At 44.8% G+C, this 27,140-nt stretch overlaps 2 protein-coding genes across 2 annotated transcripts; one reads left to right on the top strand and one right to left on the bottom strand.

The window, feature by feature from the left end:
* Positions 1–788: 788 nt before the first annotated feature.
* On the bottom strand, positions 789–16,905 carry RNF10 (ring finger protein 10). The gene is made up of 17 exons (XM_083417659.1): positions 16,690–16,905; positions 13,036–13,241; positions 11,787–11,983; positions 10,380–10,470; positions 10,037–10,221; positions 9,815–9,951; positions 8,483–8,643; positions 7,658–7,795; positions 7,162–7,417; positions 5,886–6,019; positions 5,254–5,371; positions 4,672–4,773; positions 4,168–4,305; positions 3,748–3,848; positions 3,244–3,304; positions 2,655–2,816; positions 789–1,857 (listed from the first exon to the last, which is right to left on the bottom strand). Exons 1-17 carry the CDS (start codon positions 16,868–16,870, stop codon positions 1,784–1,786), a joined length of 2,442 nt encoding a protein of 813 aa, XP_083273785.1. The 5' UTR covers positions 16,871–16,905; the 3' UTR covers positions 789–1,783.
* On the top strand, positions 16,898–26,902 carry COQ5 (coenzyme Q5, methyltransferase). Its single transcript, XM_083417923.1, has 8 exons — positions 16,898–17,048; positions 18,423–18,792; positions 20,162–20,311; positions 21,985–22,209; positions 23,557–23,663; positions 25,032–25,120; positions 26,079–26,190; positions 26,356–26,902. The coding sequence occupies exons 2-8, from the start codon at positions 18,621–18,623 to the stop codon at positions 26,455–26,457; spliced, it is 957 nt and encodes a 318-aa protein (XP_083274049.1). The 5' UTR covers positions 16,898–17,048; positions 18,423–18,620; the 3' UTR covers positions 26,458–26,902.
* Positions 26,903–27,140: the final 238 nt, after the last annotated feature.

Genomic DNA, 27,140 nt, shown 5'->3' with positions numbered 1-27,140 from the left:
GAGGCATCATGTGCCTGCCACCTACTGAAAATATGTTTGGTGGTAACAGCTTGGCCTTCTCCAGTGAAACAATTGCTGTGTCAATAGAACCTGCAGCCAAGCGGGAAGGAAAACATCCTCTGCTTTGTTGTTTTTAGTCTTGGCCAGGCTTTGTGCTAATGTGGTGCCCTTCCATGTTTTGGAGGAGAGTGCTATTGATTACTACTGGCCATTATAGAGGCTATATGCTCTGACTTCTCAGCTAGAGGCAACAATGCTGCTGAATACTAGGTGCTGGAAGCCACAGGAGGAGAGAGTGCTCTTGTGCTTGGGTCTTGCTTGCTGGTTTCTCATAGGCATCTGGTTGGCCACAGTGAGAACAGGATATTGGACTAGATTGGCCACTGGCCTGATACAGGATCTTATGTTCTTAAGACTACCTATGACTCACTAGATGAGAGCTGTAGTCCAAAGCATTTGCATGGTTCCAGGTTGGCAAAGCCTGCTTTAGGCTTTTGTCCAAAGTACAAAAATTGTAAATGCTCAGCTGCTAAAGCCACATTAAGTCTAAGCTAATTCAGCCAAAATAAAAACTGGCACCAAGGTCAGCTTTTGTACATTACAGCTTTTATAGGACCCTCAGATACTAAAACTGTATTTGGTGTCTTCCCTTAAATAAACGGGAGGCCAGGTTTGGTTGGAAGACATTTGTTTCCTGGTCACAGAAAACTCTGTTACCAGGACCTAAATGAAAAGGGCTTGATGCAGAATAGTCTGTTAAAAAGAGAGTAAGGTACAGCTCAGGGAAACACCTTGTGCATATGGTTTATTGCAACTAATTTCACCCTTGCTGGTATGGTACACCGAAGTTCATTGTATTCAACGGAACTGACACTTTTATTTTTAGTAGTAATTAGTTTCAGATCAAGCCACAAGCAGTGCAGAATGAGACCACTTCTCAAAACAAAGTAGGGGCTGGAGAGTGAGGAGAGAAAAAGAATGGAAGGCTAAAATGTACATTACAAACCCAAACTGAATCCCAGAACCAAGCAAACGGAAGACCATGACCTCCAGATCCTTAGGGATTTGACCTGCATGTGCATACAAGCTACCTGTTCTGCGCAAGGGGGGGGGGGGCATTCTAATTTCTCTCCAAGTAACCTTAGCACCATTAACACCCAAGAGCAGCAGAAAGGGCATTACTCTCTCTTGCCTAGCTGAATACAATTGGCCTCCAGAACCCATCAGATTACTCAGGAAAGCCTTTCCAAAGTACCTTTCCCCAGCTTTTGCCCTTTGGGGAAAAGATTAAAAATAGCAGGTATAAGTTGAATTATTTCCTCCTCCACTACCCTCCCCCCTCAATTCTTAATAAGCAGCGCTAATCAAAACGACACAACAATCAGTGTATGCTCTATAGCCAGGTTCCTTTAGTTACCAATTTGCCAGGAGCAGATGTTATCACCCAGCCCACTGCAGTCAGTAGACTCCTTTTCACACAGGCCGGAAGCATCAGGAGCTCCCTGCTTGCCTCAAGTGACAAGCAAGTGTGCCACCCTGACCACACTGTTATTCCCAGGTCAAAGGAGTTATACTTGGCACAGCCCTGGCACTTTGGCTTCTGCGATGCAATACTTCGTTTTGGTATTAACTGGACAAGTACTCCTTTTTAATTCCTATGCACCTTCCCAAGTCCCAGAAACAGACTTATTCTGCTCAAACTTAAATACTTTTTTTCTATAGCAGCAAAAACACAAAAGCAAACAAAAGAGAACCAGGTGAAGAAATCTGTCCGTTAGTATGATCACTTGGTATGAACCACTGAAGTGCTGAACAGCAACTTTTGCTTCTGCTTCTTTTTCTTGCCTCTTTTTTCCTCTGTAAAAGAAACAACAGCCTGAGTCACCAGAAGCAACATGTTCGCTATCAGAGATGCTAAACTAATGACTTACTCCAAGAAGCAATTTCCTTTTATATATAGACACACCCTGCATTAAGGGATCATCCTGCAGCTACAGGAGCCCATTTAGGCCTTTGACATGTTGCTGGACTCCAGTTCCCATCAGCCACAGCAGCCTGCATGGCCCAAGATGATGGAAAATATATAGTCCAGCACCCTCTGCAGGGCCACAGGTTCACTGTCCCTGGGCTAAAAAAAAACTCATCCCTGGAAATATAGAACCGGGGCAGGCTTCCTGCGGGAAGGCGTCCGCTGGCAAGCTCTTTCATTCTCAAGTCCCCTAGCCTTTGGATCAAAAACTTTCAGCTTCCCATTCAAGCCTTCGAAACGCGGATGCCTGGCTGGTCACTGGCCAGAGCAAGGGTGCGGACATAAGTTAGTGGCAGTAGGTCCCATGATCAACCCTCCACACCTCAAAGAATCAAGCTGGGCCAGTAAATTCCCACAGCATCAGAACAAAGATGACTGTGAGACTGTATGAGCATTGTTCAACATATCTAGCTAGGTTTGCCCTGCACTGTACTCCAATATTACGTACGACTATCAGAAGCACCTGAATTGGAGATGGCCATGATAGGCATCACCCAAGAGGGACATTGCAAATGTACCATAGACAAGCAGTTGTGCAAGTCTCCCCCTACCATCAGCGTTAAGGGGCTGCACAACTGAGCGCCCCCACCCACACTACTAGGCTATTTCCTGTCTCTTTTCTTACCCAAGAGATGGTCAGAAGTGGACGGCTTGTCCAGTTTTAGGAAGGCTGCCTCGATAGCTTGGCTGAAGGAGTTCTGGAAACTAGGCACAGGTACACGGTCCGAGTTATCGCTCTCCCCATCACTGTCTCCTGGAGCGGGAGGAGCCAGGGTGGAGTTTTCCTCTGAAATAAAAGTGGCTGTTTTTAAATCATTGGGGAGTCTGAACAGGCCTCTGTCATAAGAGCTTTGAGGCACCATTGAAAAGAAACACACATCGATATCAGGATATCAGAGGTGATATCCTTCCATTGTAAGACAAAGGCTTTTATAAATTTAGACAGGCCTTTGGCTTGGCTGACTTTATTTATGGCTCCTTTTAACTTGCTCTAATGCAGTCACTATTTGGTGTTTCGTGGCTAGCGACTTTATTTTTTATTTCAAAATGTAACTGATAAACATCTTCAACCATTTCATCGTAATTTTTTAAGATTGGTGTTGACAATCTTGGGTGCCATATATAGAAAAGTTGGCTATAAATTGAGATAGACTCAACTCTACAAAGGTGCTGCCTCTTGGAGACACTAAGCTAAGAAGAATCGCTTTGCTTACCTTTCTTCTTTGGCTGAAAACTATTCCATGTTTCTGGTTTAGCTTTTCCAGCCCTCAGCATCTACCAAAAACAAGTACAAGAGTCAGATCAGCCACACGCTACCAATCTGTGACTAAAGGTGGCTTGAGATCAATGGAGGGCATTTCAACAGGACAGCTAAAGCTACTTTAAAGGTTAATGTCAGGAGTTGGGAGTAAGGAATAGGTCAGCAATAAAGCACCTGATGTCAGTGAAGTTAACTCATTATTCAAAGAAACAAGAACAGCTCTGTCCTAGTGGTCACAGCTGGTGCCGCCCACCACTCTGCATCCAACCAGCCCATGACAGTTAATGGTAGCAAACACCTTTTTGTGGTTTACTCAGACGTGATAAAGCAGTGTGGACAATTTTGTAGTTCTGGGTTCAGGCTTCATTTATGCTTGAATCACAAGCAGATTCCTGAAACAATTCTCATAATGAAGAACTGATTGGGTGCAGCGGAAAGTCCTGCACAAAGCACACACCTGGGCAAAGGAGGGGAGGGTAGATTCCTCCTCCAGATTTCCAACAAAGAGTGAAGGGCTGCCAAGACTGCCTGCGGGAGACAGTGGAGTATACATGGACTCTGCAAGAAGAAAAATCACACATTTACTATACAAACTAAGAGTTGTGTTATTAAGGAGGCATGATAGCAGGTATAGGCTCTCATGCACCTGTGCATCCTTCTTTCTCAGGCACTGGTCTTCCAAGCCTCATTAGTTTCATGTTTGATGCTATTTTAAATTCAGCTGGGGACTCACATTCCTTCCAGTAGCTGCTGTTCAGGAGTTCCCCTGTCTTTTGTCTGCATTACCCCACCCATGGATGATTCTGCTAAGGAAGTGGAAGTAAACCTTTAGAGAGTGAGCACCGGCTGGGTACCCAGGTCTCTTTCAGCTGCTCACCTGATTGAGAAATGGGACTTGAACCAACAGGAGAGAGCAGAGCATCACTCTGGTTCTCAGCGCCTGCATACTCTCCGGAGCATGCACTGAAGGCAGGGAACTGCTGCAAGTTTTCCAAAGCAATATGAACCTCTGGATCTAGACAGAAAACCAAAAGTTTTATCTCTGTGACAAACGTTATTCACTCCTATGCCAATGATTCAGATCAATTCAAGTGACATCTACTCCCTCATGCATCTTCTTCCTTTTCAGAGGGGTGTTAAAGCCATATTGCCATTGAGAAATTCCTTAGCTTCACTGCTTATAATATGGCATTCCCACCACCTGTCATTTCTACATACTCACTGGCCTGTTTCAAATTATACCAGAACCACCCCGGTCACAAAAGGCCAGCGTGAGTCACAACCGCCCCCCTCTCCTCCCACTTACTAAGGTGCTTCCATCTACACCAAGCGTCAGACCAAGCACTTCTTTTTAGATGAGGAGGGCAAGGTTGCCACTTACATCTGCCTTGCTTCTTGTTCTCCTCTATCTCAATCCTGCGCTCCCGACGTCGCTCATCACGAGCTTTCTTCTGTCTCAGGCGCTTCCTTTTCTCAATGTCATCTAAGAGCAATTGGGAGAGTTCCCAGGTGAGACAAACTGCTCAGAACAGCAAAGAAAAAGCACCTTACCTGTTCCTTCCCTGTCCCCCTTTGGTAGTAGTCCCCAGTGGCACCTCCTTTAGAAGCCCAACAACGATGGGGTTTCAGTTTCCATTTTCTGTTGCATGATTAGACTTCACGGTTTTCCAATATTTGTTTCCAAACCCAAGCAAACCCACATCCATTACCTGCCCCCCTCTCTTCTCAGCACTGAACCTTAAATCAGGGTGGCTAACATGGTGCCCTCTAGATGCTGTTGGACTGCAACTCCCATCATTCCTGCCAACTGGCCAAGCTGTCATGGGATTGATGGGATTTGGGAGTCCAACAACAACATTGGGAGGACACCATACCGGCTACTCCCATTTTGAGTTACGTGGAAAGCAACTCTTCAGCTACAACTGGGAATTGCAACAGAAAAACAGAACTTCCCAATGCTCACCTGAGAACATCTGCAGTGTTTCCTTCGAAATGATAGGAGGCTTCAAAGCTAGTTCACAGATACTGAACTCACAAGTGAGTGGCAAATGACACAGGTAACGATGACGCTGCCGCACGTCCTACAGGTGGGGTTGGGGGTTTAGAAAGAAGAGAGCTGGTTGTGCAACCTTCAAACACACCTTTCTGCCTGGGCGTATGGCAACCCATAATGGAAATGTTGATTTTTTTTTTTTGGAGAATTTACTTAGAATGAGCTCAAAAAATGAAGATTTTGGGGGGAGATTTTGAAAGAAAAAGCTAAACTTTTGTGCCTGGATTTTCACTTTTTGAAATACGGTAACCCTACCCCATACCCATTCCCTGAAGCCATGTTGTGTAAAGAGAATGCTGGTCAATGTCAATAAAAATGCCTTATTTTTACCAAAGAAAGCCAAGCCAGTGCCAGTTATGAGTATTTCCAAGTGTGAGAAACACTCAAGGGCACCTAAACCCACCTCCCGGCATACAGCCAGAAAATCATTCCAGGAGATAATAAATCCTTGCAAAGGCAAAATCTATGAAGGTACCTATACCTCAGGCAGTAGCTCAGCCACCGTCAAACTACACACCAAGGGCAATCCTGGGTGTCGTTACCTCCGTCATGGAGTGGCCAGATATCTCCACCACAGTGGCTGTGATCTTCTCTGGGCTCTTCTCCAGGCTGCCGTACTCGTGCACAAGACAACGGACATTCACTGGGTGAAGGTACAGGCACTGCCCGTCCTCAGCTGCAGCACGGGAAGAGAAGTTGCAGGACAGTTATGGAAAGCAGGGGAAACGGGACAACGCGCCCTACTCTCTTGACCCACTTACGACACAGCAGCCCCAAGTCTACAGTGCTCCTCTGCAGGCACCTGGGGCTGCTGCACACAGGTTTTTAATTGCCAAATGCCACTTAAGCAGCATATAAATTAGTAATAAATAATAATGGGAATAATCCAGTAAGGTATTTGATTCTGCCTTGAATAGCCACCTCACTCCAGTTCCAAAACGTCAATCGCAAACCACCTTTGAGACTCTAGCAGGGACTGCTGTTCAATAGTGTTAAGCTTAATTATGGCATCCCCGGAAATGCAGTGGGTTGTTAAGCATTTATTTGTACTTCTGAGAGTCCATATTGATGTTTTGCTTTCTGAGCATCTCCACCACTGCCTCCAAAACTAGAACAACATATCAGATTCTCCTTATTTCTGAGAGTAGAGTACCAAAGAATCTCCTGTTTTCTTCAGGGAAGTAGCTCTCAATCCATCCTTGGGAACCAATAAACTAAGAGCCCCCTTTGTGTGTAGCACCTACCCACACCCAGGCAGCACAAAACAGAGAGGGCATCGCTCCATAGGGCACTGGGAACTCCTCACTTTTTGTTCTGCTATGTGTCTCTGGCTCAACCAAAGCTCTTAAGGCCATGAAGTAATTAAAGGTCACTGGGCCTTTTCCCCGCCCCCAAAAGGCTGGCTTCCCTTGAAGAAAGTTATTGTTGGTGAAGCATGTTACACAGTGATCATCTGAAGCCTTACATCAGGGGTGGGGTACCTCAGGCCTAGGGTCCAAATGCAGCCCCCCAAACTTCTCTGTTTGGCCCCTCCGGACCCTCCCCTAGGCCAGGCCTCTCTCCTCTGTACCCTCTGTGAGCAGATTTGCCTAGCTGGAATGGATCCTTGAATTATGATAGTATCTCTTGCTCATCTGGATGAAAGGTAGAGACATTGTGTGTCCACTGCACAAACATGTAGCCATCACTCTATGTACTTTTTGCCTTTGGCCCTGTCCACCACTGACATGCTGCCCCCCAGAAGGCTCCCCACGAGGAAAGGCAGACCTTGAACTGCAAAAGGCTTCCCTACCCTTGCCTTGACATTGTTGAGCTAACCTTGATAGAAGTAGTAGAAAGGGGTGGTGCTTGGGTGCCCACTGCTGAATGCTGTTTCAGGTTTCTCGCAGGCAGGTTCAGGCAGACTGGCTCCTTCCATCTCACTTGTGCCAGGTGGGTCCCTGCCAGATTCCTCGGCATCATCCACTCCCACTGCCTCTTCCACCTCAAAAGGGGGCAGGACAACAGCCGCAGAATCTACAGGAGGTGGCTCCAGGATTTCTTCTTCAAAAGCAGAGAGATACTCCAGAATAGGCTGTTAAGAAGAGAGAGTAGTTCACATCCATCTTTCTCAACCCATTCAAGCAAGCCCTCAAAACCCCTCAAACCCCTGCAGTTATCTCTGCCATCTCTTTCCTGAAGTCACCCTGGAGTGTCTAGCTTAATGGTCTCTGGGGCACAAGGACTCAAGCTAGGTTCACCCGATTCTAATGACCTTAAAATAGTTATTGAACAAAGTGAGATAACACTATTTCAACAGCACTCAAGCTCTCACCTTCCTCTCCTGGGTCGCTACTACTGCTGCTGCTTCTTTGTCAGATGACTCCGTCACGATGAGAGCCTCCACAGCTGCCGTGGTACCTGCAACATCACTCTCTCTGTTTTTGTCGGACATCAAGTTTCCCTCTCGATCCTAAAAGCCAAGCCAAACATTGTTAATCTCAGCATCACATCAACATATACACCAGGCTTTGCCAGCCAGATGCTCTCCAGATGTTTCGGACTGCGCCTCTTGGTGTTTAACCATCACTTACGCCCTACCAGAGAACAAGAAACAGGCACTAGTGACAGTGGCAACAAACTAACTGGGTCTGTGTGACTTAAAGTCAAACCTATCTTGTAAGTTTATTGTGAAGATGAAAGAGAAAACTGGAAGCATCATGTAAACTGGGGAAAAAAACCCTTAAAAACACATTATTCCTAAAAAAATAAAGACAAGCCCACCCAGATACTTAGAAATGCTGATGTAGTTTTTAATCTCTTTTAGTATATTAATTTCTTGCATGTTTTAATGTATTGCACATTTCCCCTGATTTTATGGCATGACCTTTTTGTAAACTGCTTTGAGGGTTTTTGCAATCAAGTGGTGTATAATTTTTTTCAAAATGAACATTCCTTTTGCTCAAGCTACAACTTCAGCAGTATTTGTGCTTGTCAACACCCCTCCCCCCCAAAAAAACCCCTACCCTTTGGCCACCTGCCAAAATAGGGAAATACACAATAAAAATGCTCAGAGTCACTCACATTGAGTGCCATGAGCAACTAGTAAAACCCACAGATTTCCCTACATCACATTACTCAAAACCCGGCGATGCCTCACCTTCAGCTCCTGAATGGCAGCCTCAATGAAACATGCTTCAGGTGTGTGCTTGTCCTCCTCGTACTGGCGCAAGAGTGCCACCTTCTCTTCCAGGATAACCTCCTGCAGCACCTGAGCCTTGGAGGCCAGAAGCAGCTTGGAGTACTGTCCATGTTGCTCATCTGCACAAAGACATGCCAAGTTAATGGTACACTGGGATGAATGTAGCCATCCAGTTGGAAGACATCCTACAAGTTAACACTCTTGTGATCAGCTTGCTCTCTTTATAGCCACAGCCTGCATTGATGCCAGAGGTGCAGCAATGCTTTCCCAGCTGTTTAGGGGCTGGACCTACATATGCCTGCAGAGGCCTTCCCTAGCAACCACAGGGATTGCTCCCCTCCATTAAATTAGGCTTGAAAGAAGCCTTCACTTGCAGCCCATATACTGGGCTACAGTGAGTGATTGGCTGCCTGGGATGTGTGGTGCTTGTAACAGTCTCTCTGGGTTGCAAGGACGCCCATGGATGTGAAAAAGTCAGCACTCCCTGCTTTACCACCTGAAACCTTTTGTTCATTCTCTATCTGCTATTAGGGTCCAACGGACCCCTTTGAAGTCCCAGCTGGAAAGATATAGCTCCACTTAACATAAGAAACAGACATGACTTATACCATACTCTAAAAATGTAGTCTAACATGGAAACTAATGAGATACACTGGACCCCACAACATTGGAATGTGCCAAGCAGTTAAGTTACTAGTGCTGAAGTTATCTTGCTTGATTTGTTAAGGACAAGCAAAGTTTTGGACATGTGACTGTGGAAAAGGTGCAACCGATCAATTAGGTAATCTTCCTCACTGGGCTATCAGGAAGCCCTGGTGGAGAAAACAGAAGGGGAAGCAAAACAGAGACTTAAAGCACAGAGGTGAAATACTAGACGTAACAGTAAATAATGGAAGGGGTCAAATGGATCACTTTAATCATTTGTCGATCACAGAATTGTGCTTAGTCCCACCTTGCATTTAAGAAAGCACTAGTTGGGTGTAGGGAACACCTATGGCCCTCTAGATTTTGCAGAACTACAATGCCCATCATCCCAACCATTGGTCATACTTACTGCTGGGAATTGCTACATGCTTTTTGAAGCAGGGAATCTAGGCAGTTTACATACAGGGAGCAACAGCAGAGTAACAGTTCTGCCACCTTCAAGGAGCCATGGCCAAGACTGATTTTTGTGCTGCTCCTATTCATTTCAAGGCAGCTCAAGCCAGAAAAATTTGTAGTAGATTATGCCCCGGATACTGCACAAATGGCAGCAAGGTCTACTACCCAACTTCCCTCTTTGCCGCTCACCTCCTAGATGAATAGGCTGTTCCACATTCACCAGCTTTGACTTGGGCTGCGCTATCAAGACACCTTTCCCCCGTCGCATCAGTTGCATCGTAATTGTGTCGCCAATTGCATATTGACGGGTTTCCAAAGCAACGACGCTGCAAAAACAAAAGGGAAGTGATGAGCGATAGGTGACTTGTGAGCCAATAAGAAATAAGGCATTGCTCAGAGAACCTCTTTTACCTTTTCAGGTCTTTCTTGTGAATCGAGCCATAACAGATGGGGCACTTACTCCAAGTCTTCTCACTCAGAGAGAGATAATGCAGGATGCATGCCCAGCAGAAGATGTGCCCACAGCGAGTGATCTTGGCAGCAGTAGGCGGGTATAAGCATATCGGGCAAGAGGGCACTTCATGGCTGCAAATCCGCTGGGAAAGTGCAACAGAATACAATTTACTATGCTATCGTTTCTCTCTAAAATATGACCATAACAGATTGGAGAACTGAGCCCAAACTCAAGTGGTAAGTGGCCAACCTGTCTAAGTTCGTGTAATAAAGCTTTCAAGGCAAGTGCATTGCTACTAACCACTTGTTCCACAAAGTCCCAGTTGACCAAGGTGTCTGGGTCAGTGAAATGAACTGTGTAGTCCTGGTCATCACACACCACAAACTGGCAGCTGAAAAGCAAACACAGAAAAAACACAATATATTGAATACTTATCTGACGCTAAAGCTATCTGAAAAGAATCCAGAAATACAGGTATTCAGGATCACAATTATATAAGACTAGTGATTTCATATTCTCAAGAATAATCTTTTGGAAAATATTCTCGAGAATATTCTTCATTAATGAAAATATTAGAGAATTTTCATTTAAAATAGGAGAATATTCATTTTAATGCATTGAAAGTGATATAATTTTAATGCATTGAAAATGATATAATTAGTTAATATACATGTTTATTCATGGGTAAACTTGTTCAGATGGCAATCAAAAACTGTACAGATACTTTTATTCAATGGGGCAATGCAGTGAATTCACATTCTTTGATTTTTTTGCACCAAACCTGAAATTGAAAATTCAACCTGAATGACTCACGTTAATCACTAAGCCTGCCACTAACCGTATATTTACCATCAACTTTGAATTCTAATTATGTTGTGTATGTATAATGGATTAAAAAAACAATTATTCATTACTTACACTGACAATATCACAGCTTGACTTATTATTTACTAAAAAAATTTAATGCGTGCTGTAAAACTGGTTCTTACATTAGCATTTAGTTTGTGGAGAATATTCTCTGGAGAATTTTCTAGCAGAGAATATTCTCACATCACATCACTAGATAGGACAACATAAAAAAATAATAGCAGAATCGCATTAGTACAGGGGTGGGTAGCTTATGGCTCTACAGATGTTTGACTCCCATCTCCCATCAGCCCCAGGAATCATGGCCAATGGTCAGAAATGGTAGCAATTGTAGCCTGGCAACATCTGAAAGAAAACAGGTTAGTCACCTCTGCCTTATTACAGTATTACCGGTATGTGGATCAACTTAATGCAGGAAGCCAATCCAACACTTACAGATTTAATAAAGAATAACATGGTATCAAAGAAGAAATATTGAAAATGCCTTCATTTCCTTAAATTGTTACCTTTCAAGGCTTACTTCTCAACTTACTCTCAGAATTACTACTACAAAAGGCTTCTAAAGTTTCTATAGAAACCAGAGCATAAAATTTAAAAGTGCACAATGAATCATTCCTAGGTCTTTCTGCCCACAAAACCTTCCAAGTAGAGACTGCTACATGAAGTCTCATTAAACTGGGAAAACAGCAAAACAATATAATCACAGAAGTTTCACCAAAATCATAGCAATGTAAGAAAATGAATACATTTTCCATTTTTCTTTGCCTTGATTTTTGCTGGCCTCGTTCTCCCTTGGGCATATGAAAGGCAACCACAACCTTGTGTTGCCCTCCCACTCACTTGGCCTGTAGGAAAAGCTCCTTGCTGAAAGGTTTGTTCTCCCATCTGTTCCTCTTGCCCCAACTGCCGCGGCCATTCCCAACGTAGCTTGCTTGGCCACGAGGTTCAAAGGTGAAGTTCAGCAAGTGGTTCAGGCTAATTTTCTTGGGTCCAGAGAACTGGGCAGGGCTGAACTCTGCCCGCTGGGCCTCTGCTACCTGAAAAGACAATGAGTCACTTAGAATGCACCAATAAAACAATTTTTAAAAGCTGTGCCACATAAACATATTTTGCACTGGTGTGTAGTGTAGGCAATACATGACCAAAGAGCATTTACTATAAAAGACTGCTGCACTGTAAGATTTAGTACACAAATAGGAGTAACACCTTCAGTGGTTTGGAGGCTCAATTCAGACAGCAATTCAATTCAGACAGTCAGTCAGTTTCAAACAACACTTATTCCACAAGTATCAACACACGGAAAAATTAATTTTACATCAAATTCGATAAACTACAAGCCAAACATCTGAGATTACTTCCCACACAATTGCTAACTTACTTGTAAGGCCTATAATGAGCACACTTTACAGCATGAAATACCAATTGGTATTTCAAATAAACAGATTACTCGGTCTGTCAGATAAATTCCAGCTGCAGAAGAGGCCGGGTCAGATATGGAGACACAAATGTAGATCTTTCAACAGTTTCATCCATTCCTTACATATCTTTCTGCTAGTTGTGCAAGCAAAACTTAACACACTACACAGTCATCAAAACAAAACACTATTCGTGGTACTTTAGGCATGTCATGTCCCATTGTGTCTGCATAAAAGAAGGGTTTTGATGGAATTTCTACCTGAGCTATAGCACTAGGGATAAGAACAAGGTAGACATCCCGTGACCTTGCAGATGCTGCTGGACTACAATTCCCATCACCCCTGATCACTGGCTATGCCAACTGAAGGACAACATCTAAAGGGCCAGATGTTAGCCACCCCTGGATAAGGGGCAGCAATTGAAGATAAGCTTCCTAACAGGTAAAGGAAAGAACTTATGGCACAACACTTTCTAGTTGCTGTTCTAGCTTCCTCCACAGCTGTTGGCACCAATTTAGATTTGAAGATGAGGTAAAAATCACTATACAGGATCCTTTCCCATTTTTCAGAACACAGCAAAAGAGCACAAGCACATTCTACACAAGATATGTAGCATCACCATGCAATCATCCCATCCCAAGAAATATGGCTGGTCCAGCGAGACAGATTCTCACCTCATCTCGTCTTCCACCATTAGAAGAAGAGCTAAAAGGTTTGCTGCCACTGCCATGCCCACCCCTCTGAGGGGGCATCTTATTAAAAGCTTTGCTTTTCTGTGAAGAGGAGCGACGGGATTGGCTGGCGAAGTTATCATTTTTGGGATACGAAGTTTCTCGTTTACGATTATAACGCTGTTTGGATCCACTTGCGTTTTTTCCATCTAGAAAAAGAGATAAAGCAGTGGCTTTTTAAAAAAGCAATCCAAGTTCAGAGTCTCAGGGCTGGAAAATGGAATCTTGACTACAACTAAGCTAATCACCTTCAAGTAACCCCTACTGCAACATGCAGCATATACCATGTTAAAGCAACAAAAAGTCAGCAGGATAACCCAGGAGAAGCTTTATCAAGAAGCAGAACACCACATGCAACCCGAAAATTCACAGAAGCAACAAAAGACATGTTTAGTTATTGCAAGGATGCATCCACATTGTTTTATGAGCTTTGTTACTACTCATCCCCAGAAAAAGCTACTTGAATATTTGTCTGCTATTTTAACAGTGCTATTCTAGACATGTCCACTGAAAAGCAAGTCCCATTGAATTCAGTGGGGTTTACTACCAATTAACTTGGTAAAAGACTGCAGTCTCAGTGGTTTGTATTATTCATTGTTTTAAATTGTGCCAAGAGAAAACTGCTAGTGAACATATAGTTGGCATTAGACCATGTGATTGAGCCTGTCTATAGTAAATAGATCTGTTTGTAAACAGTTCCATAGGAGCAACGTTTGTCTTTTTAAATGTGAATTGTTTATTTGTATGCTGAAGCTTTCTCCCCTTCAAGAGCAGCCAGTTGAACATATAGTGGACATTTGTTGAACAAAATCATATCTCTTGCATATATTGCAGTATCATGTTAAAAACTTGTTCCAGGAAGATAAACCTTTGCCTCTACTGCCACTAGTTCTGTCGTGACTCATGCAGAATAATCCGAAAGAAGAAATTACAGCTAGGAAAGAGGATAGTGTTTGCATTTCCCTTGCAAGGATCACTTGATCCAGAAGCCCATATGGCTGATACACACTATAAAGATAGGGCAAAAAAGTCTGATATCCTCACGCTCCTACCTGTGCCAAGAGCACTTTAGTCAGTCATATATTTTCAGCTGGTCACACAACCTCAGCAAAAACAGCTTACGTCAGGGGTAGCTACTGTGATGCTGTCCAGATGTTATGGACTACAGCATGCATCAGCTCCAGACAGCATGGCTAATGGTCAAGGAAGATGGGAATTTTAGCTCACAACATCTGGAGAGTACCATGCTGGCTACCACAGTATGCACATATTGAACTTCAGTATTACTGTTATCTCCATATAGATATTTTTCAGCATGCAGAAATTTTACCATGCCATTGTATTTTGTTATGTTGCTTGTTATTTGATGGAGTGCTGGCCATTATGAATGAGATTTTAGGTCAGACCTCTCTATTAATTGGCTGTATATGCACATCATGCTAAATGGTTAGTTTCCTGTGATGTAAACAAACTGAAGGAACCTCAGCAGTACACTGGGCTTATACACTCCTTTCTGTGCAGCTAGGAGAAAAAGGTTGAAAGCTTTTGCAATGGGTTAACCACAGCAGCCATACTTTATGCAACAATAACTGCACTTACATTAACTATGGTTTAGGTTCAACAAGCCAACTTCAAACTGCAGCTTGTTTAAACCAACTATAGTGAAGATTAACTACAGTTCTGAGTCCAGACAGCACAGCAACCTGTATTCAATAGGAAACAGAAAAAAACCTTCCATACTTTCTCCTGGCTGTGCAGAGAGGAGTGGGCAGCGTAAAAACCTAAAGCTTACTGCAACTCGTCCTTTTTTCTTATTATTTCAACTAGGCAATGGAGATACACCCAATAAACAAATCCCAGACTAATAATCAAGACCTTTACCAACATCCAGCTGTTGTGATATCTTAATTATTTCCATACCATTGACAAGTGAGACTCAGGGGTCTAGATATATGAGGGATGGGGAACCTCTGGAGCTCCCAGACATTTGGCTATGCTGATTTATGTTAATAGGACTTGAAGCCCAACACATGTCAAAAGTTGCCTCTAAGCCTACAATAATAATGGATAATCATAGTTTGCTAATTACAACCTTAAGACTCAAATAGCTAAACAGCTAACTACAAGTAGGGAGGGAGTAATTAGATCCCTTTACAAGCAATACAGGTGACCTTTGCAGCTTGAATCACGTATGGAAGAAGGGTGTTTTTTATGAAAGACATTTGCTAACTCCCAGCCAAGTAAAAGGTCACAATAATAGTGCAACTGCTTGTTACACTGACCTTAGCAGTATTTGAGGATTACGTACTCAGAATCAGCCACTTGCACAACTAGCTATGTAGATTAGAATATAATCAGTGCCAGGACACATGGTCTGTGAAAGTCAGAAGTAGCACTTGCTCCACCCAAAACCTTCTATCTCCACACTACATTCTTTAGCAGCAGCAACCAACCATTAATTCAGTGTATCATCAGTCCAAACACAGGCACTGCTTCCAATTTTGGTTATAAATACAGTGTAAACAAGAACCAGACTTCATAACAAATACCCTTTGGACTTCAAAGACCATATTCCTGCAGAGAGGGAACTAATGGAAAATGCAGAATACGATGAGAGACACAGGCAGGAGCCAAAGAGCAGCTGCAGATGAATTAAAAGAATCCTTGGATGCATTCAGCTTTAGATTAGCATCTTGACCACATAATCTGAACCTAAGATTGAGAACATAAGAAAAGCCCTGTTGGATCAGGCCAATGACCCATGTTGTCCAACATCCTGTTCTCTAATAGCCATCCAGATGCTCCAAAGAGAAACCCCCAAGGAGAGTGGAACACAAGAGCACTCTCCCCTCTACAATTGCCAGTAACTGGTATTCAGAGAAATAATGCCTCTTAAAAGTGGAGGTTGAGCACAGCCACTATGGCTAGTAGCCACTAATAGCTTTCTCCTCTGTGAATTTATCTATGCTTCTTCTAAAGCCATCCCAGTTTGTGGCCATTCCTACCCCCCTATGGAAGTGAGTTCCACAGTTTAAATAAGGGCTGCCCGAACAAGTACTTTCTTCTGTCTGTCCTGAATACCTGGCATTTTATCTGTCCTGAACTTATGTTTATGGCTGCAGTCCTATATACACCAAGACCAGGGAAATCTGCAAGATGTTGTGGAACTTAAAATAATTCATACCTGCCCAAAAAGCCACTTTCAGGACATGGGGCACCTGTGGGATTTGGTCACACACCAGGAACACTGAAAGAAGAGAACTTTCCCCCAGCCCCTCCACCTTCTTGTGGCAGAAAGTTCCTATAGGGTACTGAAGAGCAAGACTTGTGTGCTACCCTGTATTTTAACGATGGCTTGCATTATAGCCCACCTTTTCCTCTAAGAAGCTAAAGATAACACACATGGGCTCTCTTCCTTCAATACCTGCAACAACCCGGCTAGCTTGTTCAGATTGTGCCTGGTCCCAGGGCGAGCTTCCTGACCCGAGTGGGGATTCGAACCCTGGTCTCCCAGGTCCTAGCCCGGCAGTCTAACCACCGCACCACCGGCACCTACCACACACACAAACTGGAAGCCTGCCCAACTAACTCCCTTACCGCCTTTGGGCTTGGACTCTCCCCCGGCCGGGCCGGCCGAGTTAGAGCGGGGCTGCTGCCCTTTGCCTGCCGACGCCGAGGAAGAGGAGCCGGCGCCGAGGCCGGAGCCGCAGGGGTTGCTCTTGTCCATCACGTCGTGGGCTGGAGCTGCTGTTGCTGCGACGGGCGCGCTCTGGAGCATTCACGGGCGCCGCGGAGGCGCTCTTGCGGAGACTGCGAAGGAAGAGGCGGCGGCGGCGGCTGGGGCCGAGGCCCAGGCTCATGGCCCGGCGGCGGGGTCGGCGCAGCGCAGTCGTCTCGGCCACCTTCATGGCGACATTTTCCTCACGGCTTCGCCCTGAAGAGGGAAACGGAGACAGGTAGGCCTCAAGAGCCGAGTCAGAGGCGGAGGGGGAGGCGGGGGAGCCGGCCGGGCCTGCGGGGCCCCGCGGACGGAGCGGCGGCGGCGGCCGAGAGAGAGGAGGCGGCGAGGAGGGACGGAGCCCCGCGAGGCCCGGCCCGGCCTTGGCTCGAGGGCGTCGGGAAGGCCGCAGTGTCGCCGCCCAAGGGAAGCCCCCCGGGCCGCCTCAGCCTCTCTCTCTCTCCGCACGACCGTTGCCGCCGCTGCCCTGTAATGGCGACGAATCGCCGACCACAGTGACGGCCAAGGGCCCGGATGAGGCTGTTTGGGAGAGGTGGGAGGGGCCAGCCTCGGCCCGTCGCAGGGCACGCTGGGCTTTGTCGTTTCTCCCTCTACTGACGGAACAGAATCGGAACGCGGGGAAACTACAGCTCCCGGCATGCTCTCTTCGTCCCTGCGTCCGGCCTCGCCTTTTATTGAGAAGACCAAGGAGGACAAAAATAAAAGCAACGCTTCTGGTTTGCAGCTGGACCTTGCCGCATCGCCTCATGGGATTTGTAGTAGAGACTGGACTTAACTGTCAGGGGTCCTGTACCTTTACCTTTAATGTCTCTTGGTGCCGAAGCCGCGATAGGATACCCAGCACAATAGTCTTGTGGAGTCTTGAAAAGTAACAAATTTACATTATTGTGGCATAACCTTTCGTGGGCTGTTAAGACAGCTCATCAGATACATGAACTGTTATACTGAATTACAGGTAGATATTTAAAAGCATTTAAAATCATTTATAAACTGCTATAAATCTGATACAAATTGTGTTTTATGGGGGACAGTGAAGCCGTCTCCCTCTTACAAACAGAATTATCCGTGAGTGCTACCCATAAACGCTTGTGCCACAGTGATTAGTTAGTCTTTAATACGTCACAGAGCTCTTCTGTTCTTGCAGTACAGGGAGAGTTGTTTTAGATTGCATTGCGGTTCTTATGATCGTCATGCACAAACTTTCTTTTCATCCCGCTGTTGTGCTGAAGAGTCCTCCATGATGTGGTATAACTAGGTACCACATCATACTGTGTCTCATCATGAGAAGTTGGTAAGACGATCACGATGCATTTGCATCGTCCGAAGTAGACATAATTTAGCATTTTCAGTGTAGCCGTATATGTATCTATTCAGAAACAAGCCCAAATAAATCCAGCCTTTTGTATCTTTTACACCTCATTCGTTACACTTGCAAGTAAGTTCTTCTGACAGCCACAGAATTTAGCCCCAAGAAACTGCACATGGGATTTTGGCCTTAAGCAAATTTACATGTCGTTTGCATAAGAGGAGATACCTAATTTTACATCCACGGCTTAATTACGTCTGAACAGTGGCTATCATTATTATACAGCTATGGCAATTCACAGCGGTGGTTAGACCAGTCTTGAAAACGCCCCATCAATTCCGTTCCGATGTTGGCGATGCCCATGACGTCGGCGTCTAAGGAGGAATGAGCCCGTGCACCTGGTTCACGCCCTCTCCGCATCCCTTTGAGAATGGGCGGAGCTACAATGAAAGGTGACGTAGAACCATTGCGACACCTAGCAAGATGGCGGCCTCCATGGTTGTTGGCTCCCGCAGGGTTTGGGACGGCTGCTGCCGCGGGCAAAGGGTGCTTCGCCTCCTTCGGGGCCTGTGCAGCGGGGGACAGCGCCCGGCCACCGACGGAGAGACGCATTTCGGGTTCCAGACCGTGTCTGAGTCGGAGAAAAGCGAGAAGGGTGAGCTAGGCGGAAGGGAGTAGCCAGGCCTCGGCTGAGCGGAGGCGGAGGGTTAATTTATTTGTTTTGTTTAAAATTGTCAATCGGTTTTTGGGTTTTTACTACACTAAAATCAGTGGGCCTACTCTGAGTAAAATATAGTTGTGGATACAACCCTGTGAGAGGTCCAAGGGTCACCCAGTGCTGAATGGGGATTTGAGCTCTGGTATTCCAGGCCCTAGGGACGCGGGTAGCGCTGTGGGTAAAAGCCTCAGCGCCTAGGGCTTGCAGATCGAAAGGTCGGCGGTTCGAATCCCCGCGGTGGGGTGCGCTCCCGTTGCTCGGTCCCAGCGCCTGCCAACCTAGCAGTTTGAAAGCACCCCCGGGGGCAAGTAGATAAATAGGGACCACTTACTAGCGGGAAGGTAAACGGCGCTCCGTGTGCGGCTCTGGCTCACCAGAGCAGCGATGTCACGCTGGCCACGTGACCCGAAAGTGTCTCCGGACAGCGCTGGCCCCTGGCCTCTTGAGTGAGATGGGCGCACAACCCTAGAGTCTGTCAAGACTGGCCCTTACGGGCAGGGGTACCTTTACCTTTTTATTCCAGGCCCTAGTTTAACACTATAACTATTAACACCATGATTTTATTTTGCCCTTTATCACATTTGTGACCCTGGGAGGATTAGAAGAATAAATGCATAAAAAAAAATAAAGTTACCTGAAGATTCAGTGACATACAACAAAACGTATAAAATTAATCGGGATTTAACATAAACTGAATATGCAGTGATGCAACAGAGTCTTGTGGCAAACTAAAGACTAACAAATTGGTTTTACACCATGCAGGAACTGAGTTTTCCAGGAGGATAGCCAATGATGGCTCCAGTTGACAGGAGGGAGGGGATGCTGTAGTTTGAGTGTCAACACAGAAAAGGTCTTGTCCTAGATCATCACACAGTGTATCTCACCTATAAGTGGGTCCATGAGAAGGGCACAGGCAGACTTATATCGGGAGAGGTGCTCTTTCAAAGATCCAGGTCTCAAGTCATTTAGGACTTTATATGTTAAAGTCAACACCTTAAATTAGGGCAGGAAAGGTAACTGGGGAAAGCTTTCAGAAATTGTGTGAGCCTACTTGAGCGTTTTCACAGTAGCATTTGGAAGCAACCACAGTTTCCAGCCCATTTTCAAGGGCAGCCCCATATAGATAATGTATAACAGAGCAGTGACAGGAATCTTTCTAGAAGAGAAAACGGCATCTACCAGAGCAGATACTCTACCATTGAGCTACAGCCCTTCCGTGAAAGAAAAAAAAAAGTATCTTGCAGTATGTGGCAATGCAATCAACACATTATTTGATCATGATCAGTGATGCAGCTATCTTTTTCAGTTTACCAAGTTTTTGAAAATGTGGCTAAGAAGTATGATTTAATGAATGATTCAATGAGTCTGGGAATCCATCGTCTTTGGAAGGACAACCTGCTGCATCAAATGAACCCATACCCTGGAAGCCAGTTGCTTGATGTTGCTGGAGGGACAGGTGAGACTCATGTTGTTCATAGGCATCTTTTAAGGAGCTTTAGCTCCACGTTTGAGACCATGTGTATAGTACTGTTTGAGACAATGTGTAAAGTCATTTATTTTTTAGGAACTTAAGAAGTTGCCTTATACAGAGAGCCTTGGTCCACTTAGCTCAGATTTGTCAACCCTGACTGGTAGCAGCCTCTGGGAAGTGAGCAATCCCCAACAATCTGTATTGTGAAGAGATTAATGCTATTCAACTTGATGCCCTAGAGTTGGGGGTGAGCAATGAATTAGGATTATAGGAAGCTGCCTTTTGCCGGGTCAGACCACTAGTCATAACTGTCTGTGCTGACCAACAGCAATGGCTCTCCAGGGTTTCAAGTATCGTCTCTCCCAGCCCTACCAGGAGATGTCAGGGATTGAAAATGGGACTGCCTGCATTAAAAAAAGATGGTCTACCACTGAGCTACAACCCTCCCTGTTCACTTTTTAGTTTTTCAGGTTATTTGTTTTTATGTTTTGTTAAGCTTATTTGTTGGTTTCTAAATTGTATTTATATGTTGTGTGCGAATCAGGGTTATTCTAGCCTTCCAAAACATGCTGGCCTCCAGATTTCGTTGGACTACAACACCTATTAGCCGTAGCCAGCAAGACCAATGGTCAAGGATGACAGTAGCAGTGGTCCAAATCACTTGAAGAGCACCAGGTTGGGAAAGCTGGTTTATTCACACTTCTGTATACATTCCTGGGAGCTTCTGATGAAGGGGTGTTAATGACTGAAACAAGTAATTAACAGTAGTGCAATCCTCTGCAGATCTGTTTGGCACCAAGTGACACAATCTCAAAGGGAATGACCCTCGGGAAAGTGGGTGGACGTGGTGCTTTTTTATTATTTAGAATACTTTCCGCCAAGTGGTTCTCAACGTGGTTTTGCACAAGGTTGCAATAATACAAGATACAGAACACACACGTGCTTTACCCTGCAACGTTTAGTCCTCTGGTTGTTTGGGAAAGGGCCTTGACTCAGTGCTCAAGCATCTTCTTTGCATTCAAAAGGTTCCAGGTAGGACTGGGAGAGACTCCCTGCTTGAAACTCTGGAGAGCCATTGCCAGAACAGTGTAGGGAGCATTGAACTAGATGGGCCAATGGGCTGATTCAGCATATGGCAACTTCTGATGCACAACCTTTCCTGAGTGCTGCTGAAATTGGACTGTGCTTCCCCCTCTGGACAGTCTCAGGACAGTTGGCATTTGGAGCTGAATGTTCTCCCTAGGTTGAATAAATGAATGCAGCTTGAGAATGACTACATTTTGAATAAACATTCACAATTTTTTTACTGATAATAATTAGCTAAATAGTTTGAAGATCTACACAACTCTGTAAGATGCAGAAAATAGCGTTATTGGAGAAACCAAAGACTGGAACTGAGGGAAGTCAGGGGGTGGGGTGGGAGGATGGGTTCTGTGGGGGGAAGGGGGGAGGGAGGAAAAAATGGGGGGGGGAGAAATAAGGATATGTTTTTGGAAAATATGTTTTGTTATAACTTTGAATAAATAATTTTTTTAAAAAAAGAAAATGAATGACTACAGAAACTCCTAGTGTAGTACGTTAGTGCCCTTACAATACTTAAGCATTGAATTCTAGGGAAGAATCCCACATTGTGAGTCTTCCTTTCAAAACTAATGCAGGAGACATCGCCTTTCGGTTTATCAATTACGTTCGTTCCCAGCGGGAGCGACGAATCCAGCAGCAGCTGAGATCCCATCAGAATTTATCGTGGCAGGAGATTACCAAGCTTTACCATGAAGAGGATCATCAGTCCCTGGGAGGATCCCATGTGGTGGTTTGTGACATTAACAAGGAGATGCTGAAGGTTGGGAAGAAGAAATCACAACGCCTTGGTTATTCTAAAGGTAATAGACTGGCACTTCAGCAAAGGGATGGAAATCGTGTATGGATAGCCTAGTTCAACATCTAAGCCCCACCCTTTTGACTAGAATAAAGTTTAACTTACATTACTCAGATTACCCCTTTACTTGTACAGTGGTGCCTCGCAAGACGAAATTAATTCGTTCCGCGAGTCTCTTCGTCTAGCGGTTTTTTCATCTTGCGAAGCAACCCTATTAGCGGCTTAGTGCTATTAGCGGTTTAGCGGCTATTAGCGGCTATTAAAGGCTTAAGGGATTAGTGGATTAGCTGCTAAAAGGCTATTAGCGGTTTAGCGGCTTAGAAAAAGGGGGTGGGGAGCGAAAAAAAATCTCAAGACTTGCAAGACATTTTCGTCTTGCAAAGCAAGCCCATAGGGAAATTCATCCTGCGAAGCGCATTGAAAAACAGAAAACCCTTTCGTCTAGCGGGTTTTCCGTCTTGCGAGGCATTCGTCTTGCGGGGCACCACTGTACAGTATATGCCAACCTGGAACACTTCAGTTACGTTGGACTACAATTCCCATCAGCCGCAGCTAGTGCGGGCTGCTCTTAAGCATCCTGCCTATAAGCACTCAGCATACTGAATGATGTCTGTCTATAATTAGCAGCAATTAGTTATTCTTTGAAGGTATGGAGAAGAGGTGAGTGACTGGTGACATGATAGTATTTAAAATTATGCATGGCATAAAGAAAGTGGATTGAGAAATAGTTTTCTCCCTCACATTTAGTTGAGATTCCTGCATTGCAGGGAGTAGATGACCCTTGGGGTCGCTTCCAAATCTGTGATTTTATTACTAGAACTTAACAGGCACCCAGTGAAGCTGTATATTGGAAGATTCAGGGCAGATAAAGGACTTATTCACACAGCATCTAGTTAAACTGTGCAACTCACTCCTACAGGAGGCAGTGATAGCCACCTACCAGATGGCTTTTAAAAAAGAATTAGACAAATTCATGGAGGAGAAACTAGCCATGAAGGCTGTGCTCAGCTCTACGGTTGAAGGCAGCAATGCTTCTGAGTACCAGTTCCTGGAAACCATAAAAGGGGAGAGTGCTTGTGTGCTTGAATCCTGCTTGCTGGTTTTCCACAGGCATCTGGTTGACCAGATCCAGCAGGCTTTTCATATGTTCATATGGAATACTACAGCTAGTGTCTTTTTAAGCTTTACTCCATACACGTGTGCCATCTTGTGCTGGTTTGCTTTAAGTTGACTTTTGCCTGTAAATGAGGGTAGATACTCTCCTAGAAGTCTGGTTTCCTTGATGACACAGCCTTCCAGAAAGTTGCTTAGGGTGTGCCGCTGAGCAGTTTCCCTTTACATTCTTTCAAAGGATTATCCTGGGTGCTTGGAGATGCTGAAGAGTTGCCCTTCAACAATGACAGTTTTGACATATACACAATTGCCTTTGGTATTCGGAATGTCACTCATATAGACCAGGTGAGCATTGGTCAGATCTTGCTGGATTTTACTCTTTGAAGAACACAACAGCTTGCTCTGCTGGATCAGAGCAAGGTCCATGTAGTCCATGGGTAGGCAAACTAAGGCCCGGGAGCTGGATCCAGCCCAATCACCTTCTAAATCCTGTCCGTGGATGGTCCAGGAATCAGCGTGTTTTTACATGAGTAGAATGTGTCCTTTTATTTAAAATGTACCTCTGGGTTGTGGGGCCTGCCTGGTGTTTTTACATGAGTAGAATGTGTGCTTTTATTTAAAATGCATCTCTGGGTTATTTGTGGGGAATAGGAATTTGTTCATTCCCCCTGCTGAAAAAGTCCCCCCCCCCCCAGGGTCTGATGGACAGTGGACTGGCCCCCTGCTGAAAAAGTTTGCTGACCCCTGTGTAGTCAACCATTCTGTTTCCAATGCTAGCTAGTCATTTGCCTCTGGGAGAGAAGGGTATGGCTTTCCTGTAACAGCACAAGAGCCCCACTGGATCAGACAATCTGGCCTACTATCCTGGCCTCATAGTGTCCAACCACATGCCTATGGGAATTTGACAAACAGAACTTGAGCACAACAGCACATATGCTCTCCAGCAACTGGTATTGAGAGGCATACTCTCTCTAATGCTGGAAGTAGTACATGCTCATTATCTGCCCATGTATTTGCTTAGTCAGCTTCTAAAATCATCCTAGTCATTATTCATTGAGCTTCTTTACTTGAGGACTTGGGATTTACGAGACTGAGTCAATATAATGCTGAGATTATGATCAGCTTCAGGAGGGAAAAAAAAGGTAAAAGGAGAGAGTAGTCTGCCCTGGGTCTCCTTGTCCTGTTACCAAACTTGCACAGGTGCCTAACTTGCCTAACCTTGATGCTTTGTCGGGTGGGGCTCCCCCCTCCCTTTCTCATAGATTGAGCTTCCACCATAGCTTACCCTATTTTTACATTCCCAGCTAGCTTCTTCCAGCTGCTACCTGGAGAATCTATTTAACTATTCATTTCTCTTGATTTTATTTCTCTTGCTGCAAAAATAAAGCTTTTAGGTGGACATCATTAAATTGAGAGGGAAGGCAGTGGAGGCCTGGAAAACAGGGACTGGCAAAAGGAATAGCAGCCTAGGATTCAGCTGCTTGCTTCTCACACAGCAGCTTGCTTCTCACTTGCTCAAAACTGGCAGTCACTGTCTCTAAAGGCAGCTGGTATATATTGAGAGTTTGCAACGGTTCTTAAATTGTATTTAGTGTGTTTATTAACATGAACACAACTTGCCTTGCCAAATCCATGTTCTGGATCTCAGAATAGCACTGTGTGAAGCATCATAAATATACTTAATGTCTTCTTCATTCCACCGTTTTTTTCCAGGCTCTTCAGGAGGCTTATAGAGTCCTGAAACCAGGAGGGAGATTCCTCTGCCTAGAATTCAGTCATGTCAACAACTCCTTCATTTCCAGGTTGGGTTAGAGATTCTCTTCATCCCCTTAAGCAAATGTTGTTTACTTCCAGATGTTTTGAATTACAACTCCCATCATCCCCAGTTGGGACATAGGATTCTGGAGCTTGCAGGATGGCTGTGCAGGCAGGGGCTGATGGGACTTAGGATTGGCAGATGAAGGGCCCCCCAGCCCCCATCTTCCTCTTATCATAGCACTGGGGAAGACAGTGAAGGGCTGGCCAGCCTTGAAGTACCACTCTGTTCTGCCTTGGTCAGACCCCACCTGGAGTATTTTGTACAGTTCTGGGCAGCAGAGTTTAAAATGGATATTGACGAGTTGGAAGATGTGCAGAAGGCAACCAGTAAGATAAAGGGTCTGGAAACCAAGCCTTGTGGGGAAGGTTTGAGGGAGCTGGGTATGTTTAGCCTGGAAAAGATTGAGAGGCAATATGATAGCCATCTTCAAATATACAGTGGTGCCCCGCAAGACGAATGCCTCGCAAGACGGAAAACCCGCTAGACGAAAGGGTTTTCCGTTTTGGAGGTGCTTCGCAAAACGAATTTGCTATGGGCTTGCTTCGCAAGACGAAAATGTCTTGCGATTCCTGGGGGTTTTTTCCCCTCCCCCCCTTTTTCCCAAGCCCCTAAGCCGCTTAACAGCTGTTCGCTAAGCCGCTTAACAGCTGATCTAAGCCGCTAATAGCCTTTTAGCAGCTAATCCGCTAATCCCTTAAGCCTTTAATAGCGCTAATCGGCTTGCTTCGCAACACGAAAAAAACCGCAAGACGAAGAGACTCGCGGAACGGATTCTTTTCGTCTTGCGAGGCACCACTGTATAAAGGGTTGTTATATGGAAGATGGAACAAGCTTGCTTTATGCTGCTTTGGAGGGCAGGACTCAAATGTTTCAAATGGCAAGAAAGGAGATTGATATGTATTATCTGTATTAACCTACTGGTGTTTTTCCTCCCTTTGCAGTCTGTATGATCTGTATAGCTTCCAGGTTATCCCTGTGCTGGGCGAGGTTATTGCTGGTGACTGGAAATCCTACCAGTATCTCGTAGAAAGCATCAGGCGCTTTCCGTCCCAGGTAAAAAAACCACACACCCTTTTAAGTCTAAAAACATTGAGGCTGCAATTGTACTTCCTAGAATTGTACACAACAAGTGTCCCAGGGTGAGGTGCACTGTGAAATGTTCAGGAATCCCGCAGTGTTTCATCACTTATTGACAGTATCACCATTGTTGCATTTCAGGTAGAATTCAAGGAGATGATTGAAGATGCAGGCTTTCTGAAGGTGGACTATCAGAACCTGGGTTCAGGCATTGTGGCTATTCACTCCGGCTTCAAGTTATGACTTTCATCTTACAGCATACAAGTTTTAAAATGAAAGGGTGGACTGAACTCTGATGGCCAAATTCAAATGGTTATGGCCTTGCAACACACTCGGCATCATGCCATCAAAGCACACTAATCCCTTGGGGAATTAAATTTCAGTTATCAGTCAGCTGCTGTATTCTGCTGCTGTAGTCATGTGACAGCTGGGTAAGCATCAGCCTCATCTTGTTAGGGAACAACACGTGAACCACTGGAAGATGGGACTTTTATTTCAGTGAGAATTTTTTAAAAATCTGATGGGTTTAGGCAGTTCTGTTCATGAGGGCAGCTGCATTTTAAGACTCAAGTAATTTCCTATTTCAATCATGTCAACCACCTTTTGTAAAAACAAAGAGGTCTGCACTTACTGGGTAAAAGTCACTGAAGCTCCCGATTTCTTGCTGTATTTATTAAAAATATATATTAATTTTCAAATTTCTTTTGTTTCATTGAAATAAGACTTGTAATTTGTTTGAACCTCAAAATGGATGTAGCCTCTGTGTAGAGGACACATACTCTATAATTACCAAGATGGAGGTCCTCATCTATAAATTCTATTATTTATTGAATTTATATACTGCCCTATACCCAGGTCTATGGCAACAGACAGATAATCCTCATCTCCTGCTGTAAAGTAAGCATGTGTAACTACAGTAACTACCA

The sequence above is a fragment of the Podarcis tiliguerta genome (assembly GCF_965153285.1).
Source record: "Podarcis tiliguerta genome assembly, chromosome: 16".
In the NCBI taxonomy this organism is placed as follows: Eukaryota; Metazoa; Chordata; class Lepidosauria; order Squamata; family Lacertidae; genus Podarcis; species Podarcis tiliguerta.
This window is presented reverse-complemented; position numbering and strand designations above follow the sequence as displayed.

Coding starts and splice junctions, on each gene's coding strand:
- RNF10 (XM_083417659.1), bottom strand. CDS start 16,870: ATGCTCCAGAGCGCGCCCGTCGCAGCAACAGCAGCTCCAGCCCACGAC. Junction 3,849..4,167: donor AAGTCCCATTTCTCAATCAG/GTGAGCAGCTGA, acceptor TTCTTCTTGCAG/AGTCCATGTATACTCCACTG. Junction 2,817..3,243: donor TTTTCAGCCAAAGAAGAAAG/GTAAGCAAAGCG, acceptor CTTTTATTTCAG/AGGAAAACTCCACCCTGGCT.
- COQ5 (XM_083417923.1), top strand. CDS start 18,621: ATGGCGGCCTCCATGGTTGTTGGCTCCCGCAGGGTTTGGGACGGCTGC. Junction 20,312..21,984: donor TGATGTTGCTGGAGGGACAG/GTGAGACTCATG, acceptor AAACTAATGCAG/GAGACATCGCCTTTCGGTTT. Junction 25,121..26,078: donor AACAACTCCTTCATTTCCAG/GTTGGGTTAGAG, acceptor CTCCCTTTGCAG/TCTGTATGATCTGTATAGCT.